We start from the raw sequence: 12,702 nt of genomic DNA on the forward strand, positions 1-12,702 counted from the left end.
GGTGAGTTGGTTCAGGTGTAAAACTGCATTCACTCCAACTGTTAAAATAAACCAGTAACACATTCAATGCCAAACAAGAACATATTTTCCACCCATTGTTTGTAAAAAATGTGTTGTGTTTAGTTAAGATCATTTGTGATTATAATATGTAGGGAAGGTTACGAATGTAGGTAGACTGATAAAGCATAACAATGAAATACAAAGCTAAACATTTGGTGTTGACATTCTTCTTCTGATGCAGCCTGTCTGAGAACAGAAGGATCCAGCCACAGAGCTGAACTAAGTTTGACATGCCTGAACTAGAAATAGCCTATAGAACAGGGGTCTCCAACGTGGTGCCACCGACGGAAAGCTGAGGTGCCTGCAGACCAATTCTGAAAATAGCTCACCAGTGCTAGGTCATTGTGATTTTCTAGTAAAATTATTTTTTTAGTGGTTGACTAAGTCTAAACAACCTTACTTCCAATAATCAACCTGGGTAATAACATAGTAATAACATGATAGGTTGTGGTTTTAGAAATGCATTTTAAACTGGGTGCTCTTTGCGCTAATTAGTAACAAAAAGTAGCTCTTGGCTTGGAAAACCCCTGCCAACCAGCTGCTAGGAAAAGAGTGAGATAAAGAATAATAATAATTTTATCGAAAAAAAAAGCAATATTGAGTTTAATAATAAGTCAAATGTATAAACTATTATATAAACATGCATTTTTCTTGGAATAGACCTCAAAGAAAGTGCTCCAAACATCTATCCATTTTGTGCTTACTTGTTTATTTTTTTTATGTTAAAAGCTGAAGTCCTCACGGAAGTGCTTTATAAAAAATAAAAAAAACATCAATTTGCTTGTCCTTACTTTAAAAAAATATTGTTTGAATAACAAAAAAAAAGACAATTATAATAAAAACGAATATTCTCTTAAATACTTGTAGGACAAGAAATTTTTATTTATTTTACATCGTTCCAATTTTAGTATATGCGAAGCCGAAGCGACATGGCATGAGATTCGCAGGGGCAGGCGGCAGAAAATGTTGAAAGAGCCATATTGGACCATATGTTTAGAGGCGTAAAAAAGCAAAAGCTTTATATAAGCTTTATACGAAAGGCAGCACAAACAGTACATTTACATACATAATACATATATTATTATTATTGTATATTCATTGGAAAATGTAAAGAATGTTCTGTGTCATGCTTGTCCCCCTACAGAAACAATATCATACAGTATTCCACTATCAAACATTTTTGAAAAAGCACCAGGGAGCCATTAGGGATCGCCAAAGAGTCACAAACGGCTCCGGGGTGACTTGTTGGTGACCCTCAACCTAGCGGGTGCTGACATAATTGTCCGTTATCTTGCTGCTATGGGTACCACCAAAAAACAAAACCCCAGTGAAAGGCTGGGCAAAAAAAAGAAAAATAATGCTGTTTGGTCACTTTGAGTCTACTCAGTATTCTTCCTAGTGCTTTATAGCACTTGTTTTTAAATCACACTACACAATACAGCGACATCTAGTGGTCACATATTACACACGTCTGTTTATAAAATCTGCCATTGGGGCAAAATTGTATTTTTTTGCAGCAAAGATGTTTGTGAATCTGCTATTAATTTTTGCTGGTATTCTGACACACAATACGCATTTATTATATTTGTAAATATTTGTGCATTTTCAAGTCACAATAATGTCCCCTGATGCAACATAAAAACACTCCCAAATTGATTCATTCAAAAAAGGAAAATATGACATGAGATACTCCATTTTGTTACCAGAGCTCTCATATCTTTGAACTTTGGAATGGACATTTAAATGAAACCCGAAAAATAATGTATTTTATGCATGTGCTGTGTCATGACTGTTGAGAACCTGGAAAGTGAGGTACAAGTCTTCCTCCACGTTCCCGTCGAAATTCAGCAACTCCTGCAAGCCGTGAGCCAGCTCCTGTTCTCGCGTACAGACACACACATACACAGGATTTATTTGGACACGTTTGGTCAAGGCAACAGGCTGCTCCTGTTGCAAAAGCTCTTATACAACAACTGGCACAGTTTTAGCACACAAACCTCACTCCACTCTGGATGTACCAGCGTGTCTGATTCTATGACCTTTTGCTAGGGGTATGTTCTTGTCCTTTGCCCATTTGGAATATAACGCACCCACATCGTTAAAATAGGCGCAGCAATTCAACTCTGCACAAGAATCAGTGTGCTGAGTGACAAGTTTGACATTGTCTCCCTCTAGAGGCAGTCGCCAGAACTAGGACACTCAGCCCACTCACTTTTTAGTTTGAACACTTGGGGCAAGGTTTTTCACCCGGTGTGCCTGGGCACACGAGTGCACCGTAGAAAATTTTCCGATTATATTTTTACAAAAAAAAGCATGTCATTGTTCACTATCTCCGCTTCTGCTCATCGTTGGCACCATCTCTTTGACCTGTTGCCCTCTTGTAGGTGTTACAGGTCCCTTAAAAAAGACTAACAGGCTCAAGGGTAGTTTCTTCCCCAGGATCATGACCGCCCTAGACAAGTGCGTAAAAATGAAAAATATATATCTTTTAAAAAAATGGGTTTGTTGCTAAATGTAGCTGCACTACTTTTAATTGCAATATTGTTAGGATGATTTGTTTTCCATTGGACTATTATTAGGAAAATAAATTACACTGACAACTTAGGCCAGTCTCCAAGCAATATCTTGTAAATATTTTGCCTATCTCATTTTTCTCTTTTCAGTCTTTATTACGTGTTTATTTTGAAGCAGCACATCTAATCTCATTGCAAACAATGTTCACTAAATTGTTATCACTGATAAAGAATACTTTTCTATTGTAATTTTACGACTGAACAGCTTATTAACTGTACAATCATCCATTTAAGATCAGCAGATTGCCATTGTCTATTCTTTCTATACACTAAGGTTATTATATACAAATATATTAAATAACTTGTTTTTTGAGGATGCTGTTTAAAATTGCACTGCGAAAACAATAACATAAATCATAAAAAATAAAAATGTTTTCTTACAATTTTGCTGACTTTTTTATTTCACTAAAATAAACTGAAAAAGTTAGAACCCACTTACACATTTTTTGTTCCAATGGTAGATAATCTATGCTGACTTTAAGAGTTACTTTCATCATTTTCAAAAGATAAGTTTAGAAAAAAATAGTAAAAACTGAATAAAATTGGTTAAAAATATAGTAAATCCAAAATAACACCAACATTATTAACCAAAATGGATAACCTGTAGTACCTCCAGAGCCATGGGGACCACAAAGGAGAAGAAATAGTTTGTTGACCCAACATGAACATTTAAGCTTAAAAAAAACAAACAAAAAAAACACACAAAAAACGTAAAATTGGTGCCGGAAAATAATTTTTAGACATTTTCGACGGATGGTGTCCCTTGATATTTTTTGACTGAAAAAAAGTGCCTTGGCTCAAATAATGTTGAAAAACACTGCACTAGAGGTTACTTGGCTCCATGAGTCAGTCATGTGGTGCCGGGAGGGAATAGAAGAGCAACTGCTGAGTCATGTTCATTTTCAGTGGCCAGGAGATGGCAAAATAACACCCACCATCCATATAAACAGGGGCTTCATAAATCCTAAAACCACAAAGCTATGAACATTGGGGTGTGTGGATTTTTGGTGCATGTAACACACCGGCATGATCTGTTGCAGGTCGTCCAAAGTGGCTGTTGCCATGCCGACCAAGGCATCCGGGTCACATGGAGCAACAGGCGGAGTCAACAATTTCCTGCTCGGAGACACAGAAACTCACGTCACCAATTGGGAAAAAAAAATAGGGCTGAATGTGGATCTGATTCATCCAGGTACGCACCTATAACAGTATAGTGGGAAGTGGATGTCCAGAGCGATGCTGTTGTAAACTGCCAACCCCATCAGCTGGACACGTTAAGGATAACACATATACAATAATGACTGCAAGTATTCACTTTCTACTGTATTCATGGCCACACAAGTGACATCATCCCGTTGAATAAACATGAAACACGTCCACTCGCAAATTCATTACTCCCACAAAAAAAGAAAACCCTCTTTCCCTTGTGTCCTTTTATCATGATTTACATGTAGCCACGGTGATACCAGCGCTGCTGTCACCCGGGTGACCAGGCAAACCTAACCAAAATCAATCAGTTTCTAGCTGAAGAGGAACACGTACATGTTTCCCACAATGGCTTCATTTTTTCCACCAGCAGACACACACACGATTATATACGACAAGAAACACACAGTGGGAAAGCTGGCAAAGAGAGCCTAGCTATTAGGTTATGTAACCTTTGACAGCTACCAGATGGTGAGCTGTGTGTTGCGCAATGTTCGTGTGTGTGTGTTTGTATAATATACACAGTATATTATACATATGTAAAGAGAAGGAGACAGTGAAAGCAGAAGCGGCTAAATTATACAGTGTGTAAAGGGTACAGTGCCAATGAGTTGGAACTCAGAGTAGTTGTTGTCGCACTTCCAGCTGCTGAACCAATGACAGCGAGACTCCTTCATGTAGGTGAACATACCTGACGTGGACACACAAACACACATTTATCAATCTTGTCCACACCACTGCCAATGAGAAAAATGTGTCCCTTTGAAAGCTCAGACAAGTGGCTGAGCTCACCATAGTCATCGTGGAAGATTCGCCGGACCAGCAGCAGGAACCACTCCTTTGTCAGGCCGCCCATGTCCAAGCCCGCCTCCCCTAAGAATGTCACACGTAGTTTCTTCTTCAGGTCGCAGCGTTTCCTGCTCAGCTGGATACACACATAAATTCATGAGCTCGAAGAACAAAACTCAACCACAGTTTAGCGCTCATTCCCCTTGACCGTTGCTACCAAAAGCCAAAGAAACCAGAAGTTCTGCCACGTGTCACAACCAGCCGTAACCCCCAAAAAAACACTGACCTCATCCAGTGAGTCAGCCAGGAGTTGTGCCCGTCGCACTTTGATGTTGAGGAAGAGAAGGTTCATGTCTACGCGCTGCCGTCGAGATACTTTGTTCACCAGGCTTTGCTGTGGCAAACGCACACACCAGATATGCTTTAAAAATTTCCACACTACGAAAAAACTAGGACAGGGAAAATGAAAATGGAAGGGAGGAAAAAGTAGACAGGAAGTACAGGAAGTAGGGGTTGACAAGAACAAGGAGGACCAAGACAAGGAAGAAGATTAGTAGGCAGACAAAGAGAATGAAGAAGACAAGAGGGACGGGGGGGACAAAGAAGAAGAGGCATACCGGGAGGACAAAGAGGACAAGGAGGAATAAGAAGACAAGGAGGAAGAAGAGCAGGGGTGCAGTGAAGAAGAAGACAGAAAGGACAAAAAAGAAAAGGAAGACAAGGACGTAACAGGGAAGTGGGAAGAAAAAGAAGATGAGGAGAACAGGGACGACAGAGAAGACAAGGAGGACGTGGACGAATAGGAGCAGGGGTGGACAAAGAAGAAAAGGAAATAAAGGAAAAGGAGTACGGGGAAAACAAGGAGGACACAGGGTAAGGGCGGACAAAGAAGATGAGAATAAGGAGGACAAGGAAGATGAGGAGGACAGAAAGGAAAATAAGCTTTAAAGCCCAGGAAAATAAAGAGAAGGGTACAAAAAAGATGTGGAGGACAAAAAAGGACTGTGGGGACAAAGAAGACAAGGAAGACGAAGAATAGAGGGTGACAAAGAAGAGAAAAGGGAATGAAGGGGAGGGGTCAGCTAAGAGAACAATAAGGACAGGGAGGACAAGGAGAAGAAGGACAACACTGAAGATGAGGAGGACAAAAAGGATGAGTGGGACAAAGAAAACAAGGAGGATTCTGACAAAGAGGACAAGGAAGACAGGGAGAATGAGCATTCACCCTGGCCTGTCTGATCATCTGCTGCTCAGAGTCCTTCTGGATGATGGCTTTCTTGACGCCAGTGGACAGGATGAAGGGAAACTGGCAAAAAGAGAACCTGAAGGAAACAAAAAACAAAAACAGAAATACATTATTACTCCATTGGCAGAAAAAAATGCTCATTTTAAGTTTATTTTTTTGTGTTTCTTGAAACAAATAACAAAACATGTTCTTAAAAGCAAATTTGTCTCATTAAGCTCAAAGAGGATAATTTAGCTTTTTTCAAAAAACATTTTCAACCTAGATTAAAAAATTTGAATAAAATAAATATAAAAACAATTAAAATGAGCAAAATAATTTATTTTTTATAAGATATAATTGTTGCTGATATTAATTATATAAAAAAATAACTTTTTAAAAATGTGAAGCGAGGAAAATTACACTTAATTACAATTTCCTGCCAACACGATAAGACACGATAAAACAAATCTGTCTGTGAGTGAGCCACCCTACATTTTCTGTCTATTCTTTTTTTTTTTTTTTTTACCTTTTGAGAATTCTGAGTTTAAGGGGGTGTAGTCTTGTCTTTCCAAACTGCTGCATCTGCGTTTCACTTCTTTTGGTTTCCTGACAACTACACGAGTCTTAGGGGAGTGGGAAGTATGCGGAAATGGCCAAAAATCCATGAATTTATAAAATGAAAAGCACAAGTGCATGCACATGCAGACACATACACAAAAACCAAACCAAAAGAAAGGCAATGATGCTATGAGAAATTTAATAGATCAGCTAAAACTGAGTTCTTATAAAAAAGATAAAGACAACAAATATACGTAGGCAACAGGTCTTTGTATGGTGATTTTAACTTACACGAACTTTGGTCATTATAGTACCGTACATACTAACAGATAAGCATGTGCAGTTCTTTCTCAAGGTTTCCTCATAGTGAGGTTTTTGGTTCTTCCTTGCTCTCATGTAGATTTTAGAACAGTGGGATGCAATAATAGTCTGTAGTCCGTCATAGTCTGTGCAGCCCCTGAGACTTCTTGTAATTAAGGGCTATACAAATAAATATGACATGACTTATTTCTCATATAAGCCATCCTCCTAAAACTACTTTAAAATGGCCATATACGTAAATGAATACAAAAATATGAATAAAATGTGTACATGAACATCAATAAATATTCAAATGTGTGGGTAATAAAGATAAATATACATAAAAAAGATCAAAATAAAACAAATCTAAACAATTTACTGTATCCTTAAAAAAAAACCTTGATGGCAGACACTCGTACACCATTTTTGTATTTTGCAATCATCTACTTTATTGTAATAGTTTTCCCTTTTCCTTATCACTAACTCTCTTAAGACCCATTTTCAGTGACAAAAAAGGCAATGAAACACCCAAAATAACAATGAAATGAGATGTGGTCCCTCTCATACATAATCAGGATGGCAGCAATTCACTGAACAGCATGAGGACACTCACAGCCGTGGCCCATTGGGTGGCTAAGCCTGTCTGGTTAATTTAGTTTTATATGCATATAAGTCAACACCCTGAATTCAGTATTGCATTTTATAATTGTTAATATATGCAGGCATATACGGTATTTGCATTGCTAAGCGAGGCTACCTGCAACCCAAAAGGGGCCCGATTCTGATGTCTAAGCCATAAGGTCTACGAGCGACTGACCTGCTGGAGTTGCCGTAGTTCTGCCAGGTTCTGTACTCCTCCATGAAGTCGATGTGCTCCAGCGTGATGTTGTAGAAGTCGGTAAAGGGCATAATGGCGGGAGATGACACGCTATTGGCCGCATCTGAACACCGCAAGCAATCACACAATAGGTTTTCCTTTACTTCAGCAAAAATATCCCTTTGTCTTATTTCACAACTAATTGATTTGTGTGTTAATTCTCGTCCATTCTATATTTGAGAAGATACCTGTCCTGATAATGTTTAGCCTTTCAACAGGACACACTTTGATTTCAAAGAGGGCTTAATACATTTTTTTCAAAATATACAAGAGCACATTTTCTGCCAAAGGAGAGATTTTATTCTTGCTGTATAGGAACTGAAATTTGGACACTGTTCCATACAAGCAAAGATCAAAATAAAGGTCAATTAATTTTATAACAGCTTTGGTGTTTTTTGGTTGCAATAGAATTTCAAGCGTACATTTTTGGTTTAATGTCTTGTAATTTGTGTTTTAATTACTAAAAAACACATTCACTTATTGACAAATCTCCTAAAATGTGAAGTCAATTGATAAAATTCAGGACAATAAAGCGAAGTGAAGACACATGAAAGCATCCCTGTGCTAAATGACATCCAAGATAGAGGTAAAATCTTAAACCCGAGTTCAAACCCAACCCGAAATTCATTGGAGGGTGTGATTCAGCCCAAATCATCTTTCCTCCTACCGAGTCCTCACACAAAAAAAGTGAAAATTCTGGTTTGCTTCAAGCTAAGGCCCTCAAATCAAGTTATTTGGTTGGTCTAAGGCTAAGGTTAGATTTTTTTAGGCCCGATTTTACCTGGAATCCAACGCATGCACACTCACTTAGGAGGGAGAGCACTTTGGTGGCCGACGGGATCCACCAGGAGCACTTCGGTGCGGGCGGGAATTCATCGGGCTCGGCGGGAAAAAGACGGGTGGAGATGAACTGTAGGAGGCGCTCTGCCAGCTGACGGAACCGCCGGCCCGACAACCTGAAACACAAGCACAGTTAGCGCCACGTCCACATGCTCCCTGTTCCAACCAGTCTAGAAGAAAATTGGGCTCATTTTATGCACCATTTTTCTTGATTTAAGATATTTTATCCTGCATTTCCTTTTGGCATACTACAACTTACAGTGGTACTTCTTAATAGGAGCACCTTTAAACACGAAAAATTTCGTTATACAAGTTTTATTTATTCCTTCATATAAAGGCTCTATTGACTCACTCATGAATGAGTTTAATGCTACCCTGGTGAGCAAACTCAATGGACATGTTTAAATTTAGGCTTAAAACTCACTTCTATTCTATAGCATATGCATAACCTATATTTAATGTTGAAAATATCTGTTTATTATTTGTTATTGCAACATCCTTTGCAGCCTGGTCATCCTGGAAGGGGGATAACCTCATGTGCGGTCCCTTCTCTAAATTTCTTTATTTTCCTCATGATGAGGTTTTTGAGTTTTTCCTTGCCTTCATCTAGGTTTTAGATCAGGGGATGGTGTAATAATAGTCTGTAGTTTACAATAGTCTGTGCAGCCCTTTGAGACTTCTTGTGATTAAGGGCTATACGAATAAACATGACTTGACATTATGTATTGTATTATTTTTAATTATGCTATAAAATATGCAAAATTAACATCATTTTTTTGAACGGAGCAAAAGAAAAGAAACAAACTGAGTCGACATTGGACAGAGCGGCACACTGAAGTTATTGGGTAAAGAATAACCATAAATACGATATTTTACGTTACAGCGCACTTTGATGTCCCAGTGTATTGGATAGCATGAGGCTGGTTGACGTTCATACTTACATTTTAATGGAAACCTGTCATGAGCATTCCATTGGCTAAGAACTTATGTTTTACAATATGGAATAAAAGCGTATTAGAGTATACAAGGCATTAATATCTTACCTCAATGGCAGAAAATATTGCTTTTTTAGTGTTATTGTAGTTTTAAGAGTCTATAACTTGTTTTTTAGCAAAAAATCTGAGGCAAAATATTTCTTAAAATGAGAAAAAATATATGGCTTCTGCTAAATAGGACAATTCATCTTATTTTAGGGATATGTCTTTTTATTTAGAGAAACAACACAAACATTGATTAAAAAATGTTAAATATGTATTTAAAATTTAGCAAATTGGCAACATTTTCTACCAATGTGCTAAGAATGTATTTTTGCCAAGTATTTGTTTTCCGGACAACTTTTAGCAAACACTACTAACTCGAAACCCACTGACCAGAAATGCACTTCATCAAAATACTGTAAGCATCTTCATCCAGAATATAATATATATATTATATATAAAATGTGTGTGTGTATTTAATCTTGGGCAAGCTCTTACTTTTTTAGCCAGTGCACCAGGAAATGATGGTCAGCTTCTGACAAGGCAGCAATCTGCCTTAAGAGGTGAGCGAAAATCACGTAGGTGCCGGTGCTGGAATACTGAGGGTTCTGACAAGACAACCACATAAGGAGTTTTTTAAAAACAAGGTGGGCACAATCAATGTCCAAAGGATGACAAATGCAGAGCTGCCAAACACAAAAAAATCATACTTTAGAATGGATTGAGAGAATTTCAAGATTTTTGTAGCAACATAAAGGAGTGCCAATTTTAAGTCGAAAGTAAATCTTAGACAAAGACACTAAACCTGCTGTTACTGCAATTGTCCAGCAAATGGGACACATGCACCATAAATAACTCAGGACCAATCAACAACTGGCGAACCGGGGGAGTAAACTGGGGGAGATTTGTAATATTTGGTAGCACTGCAAATGCTCCTCGGCTATACAAACTACACATGGGGTTTTGGGGTTTTTAAGGGTTATTGATCTATCTTCGTTATTCATTATCCATTATCCGTTATCGGTCAGTTCATAATACGCTACAAAGCCTAGGAGCCGGGACACTTACTCTCAGCCAAAAGGCCAAGCTAAGGTCCTAGCCCTAAAGCCTTGCTGCGATCATTGCAAATGCACCGTTCCCGGAGGTACTGCAATACCGGGCCGATGCGTGGAGTGGACAGAGCAAGCTCATATTCCATCTCCGAAATGCAAAAATCAAAGATAGTGACTTCATAGAAAGTACACAGATTGGGGTCAAATGTGACACCTACATTAGATAGTACACATTTCTAGATCCGCATTGGCAAGTCAGACTTGAGACAAAAGAAGTTCGTCTTCATTGTCTCACCTGAACCAAAATGAAGTACGCTCGCAGGTCATCTTTAGTCCGAGGTCTGAAATAAGAAGCACACACAACCATTGACAACTGATTGGATTGGTTAACTGCTGTTAAAAGTGTCGATATAAATTGTTCAAACCTCATATTGTTAGAATATGATATAATGAAATTGTGAATGCGTTTAATTGCTGTTAAAAGTGTCGACAAAAATTGTTCAAACCTCATATTGTTACAAAATGGTATAATGAAATTGTGAATATGTTTAATTGCTGTTAAAAGTGTCGATAAAAAATGTTCAAACTCAAATATACTTTGCATTTGCTACAAATATTGAACATCACAGCGATATTTCAGTTAAGTAAGTTATTTTCCTTGCTTATAATCAACTCAAGCTCATCAAGTTCCATTGTCATATTGGTGTGATTCCTATTTGATGTTCCCCTTGTTTACATCTCTGTCCCTTTGAAGTGTGTTGATGATCCCTCCCCCAACTCCTCTGACAGAACTGTATGTATTATAAAAGGGGAGCTGTTGAGGATCTGGTCAGAAGGGGAATAGGAAATCGCATCTTCCCATGAGCTGAATTGCTTGTCTCTTGTGTGTGTTTCATCCAGATAATTAAGCTGATAGACCAAACAATAACAACATTTAGAAAAAAATGATAACAAAAAATAATTTATATATTTTTTTGCTGGATTGTCATGAGCTAGCTAGGCCAAGGGGGGCAATGTAGAGAAATATGATGTGTTGTGTAGCAGAAAGTGATGTAGGCGCTCTCACCCCTTCCACTCTGTCAGAAGGCTGTTGATGATCCCTTTCAAAACAGACTTCTGAATGTCCTGAGGCTGCACACATCCACACGGATACACGCGCACAGGTTGGACGGGAAATGGGTTCGTAATTGTTTGTGCGGCGGCGGCGACTGACCGTTTGGAGCAGAGCGTCATAAACAGCGTTGACGAACTTGGCGTTGACTCCCGAGTCTTCGATGGTGTCGAAGGAGGCGTTGGCCTCCCGCTGTGGAGAAGGTGCAACAACAAGCTGAACTCACGGCGGCAGGGGTTCAATCTTAAGCCTGAGTTTGAGCCCGACCCAAATTTTTTTGGGGCCTAAAATTTCAATTGTTATGTTTGGGTCGGCTCTGTCTTCTCTTCTATCGTACATAAATGTTTGGATGATTGCGTGATGATCTGTCACTGTCAGAGCTAGTAGCGTGAGCGTGATGTTACCGAAAAACTTAATGAATGAAATTAATATATTTTCAAAACAACACATACTGTACTAAACTCTCGCAATGTCAGTTCAAAGAACTCCTCTCTGCTTCTCTTTGAGTGCCCTGCTAGATTCTTAAGGACATACTGCTGCTGGCCCAATTTTCAACGGGTCAAAATGACAGACGGACACAAATTTTTCTGGTAAACTTTCTTAATGTAACCTCTGCAGATACAGGAATATAAAAGATGTACTGTATTTTCTGCACTACATAGCATCCCAGATTGAAGGGTGAATCCCCCAAAACAGTCTTTTGACAAATAGTTTTCATACATATGGCGCACCGTACTGTAAGGAGCGTAGAATTAATACCACAGTAAGAGCTTCTGTACGTACAAGTACATCTAATCCAATAATGTGCCGCTGACCAAAATCCCATTCGCACACTAATTTTACTCATAAGGACACAACCATGTTTTGCATAGTGCATTCTGATAGGTTAAACAGTCTTAACTTCTTCATCCGTGCATCAATAAACTCTCGGTTTAATATATATGTGTACAAAAACACCTTGTATAGTACTTTGTTAAAAGACTTTGTTTTCTCCATTCAATAACATTCATTGGTGAAAAAGTGGAGCGACTGTTTAACCCATTAGAATGGACTATGCAAATCAGTGTTCCTGGCACTTTGAATTAAAATAGTGTGATAATGAGATAAGGTCTAATGCCTTGTCGTATGTCATTT

The 12,702-nt window shown here is 38.5% G+C and overlaps 1 protein-coding gene and 1 pseudogene across 1 annotated transcript in view; both read right to left on the reverse strand.

Moving 5' to 3' along the window:
• Positions 1-12,702, reverse strand: part of hectd2 (HECT domain containing 2) — a 34,075-nt gene that overhangs the window by 12,475 nt on the left and 8,898 nt on the right. Inside the window, exons 5-17 of the mRNA XM_088351445.1 lie at positions 11,671-11,760; positions 11,524-11,588; positions 10,753-10,798; positions 9,904-10,013; positions 8,396-8,544; positions 7,529-7,652; positions 5,854-5,950; positions 4,915-5,022; positions 4,632-4,764; positions 4,439-4,530; positions 3,834-3,898; positions 3,656-3,749; positions 1,861-1,935 (exon numbers count right to left, since the gene is read on the reverse strand). Coding sequence (XP_088207571.1) covers positions 1,861-1,935; positions 3,656-3,749; positions 3,834-3,898; positions 4,439-4,530; positions 4,632-4,764; positions 4,915-5,022; positions 5,854-5,950; positions 7,529-7,652; positions 8,396-8,544; positions 9,904-10,013; positions 10,753-10,798; positions 11,524-11,588; positions 11,671-11,760 — 1,248 coding nt within the window. The remainder of the gene's footprint in view (positions 1-1,860; positions 1,936-3,655; positions 3,750-3,833; positions 3,899-4,438; positions 4,531-4,631; positions 4,765-4,914; positions 5,023-5,853; positions 5,951-7,528; positions 7,653-8,395; positions 8,545-9,903; positions 10,014-10,752; positions 10,799-11,523; positions 11,589-11,670; positions 11,761-12,702) is intronic.
• Positions 10,528-10,659, reverse strand: LOC148353958 (U2 spliceosomal RNA; annotated as a pseudogene).

The sequence above is a fragment of the Urocampus carinirostris genome, chromosome 13, assembly GCF_059441175.1.
Source record: "Urocampus carinirostris isolate Australia breed hairy pipefish chromosome 13, RoL_Ucar_1.0, whole genome shotgun sequence".
In the NCBI taxonomy this organism is placed as follows: domain Eukaryota; kingdom Metazoa; phylum Chordata; class Actinopteri; order Syngnathiformes; family Syngnathidae; genus Urocampus; species Urocampus carinirostris.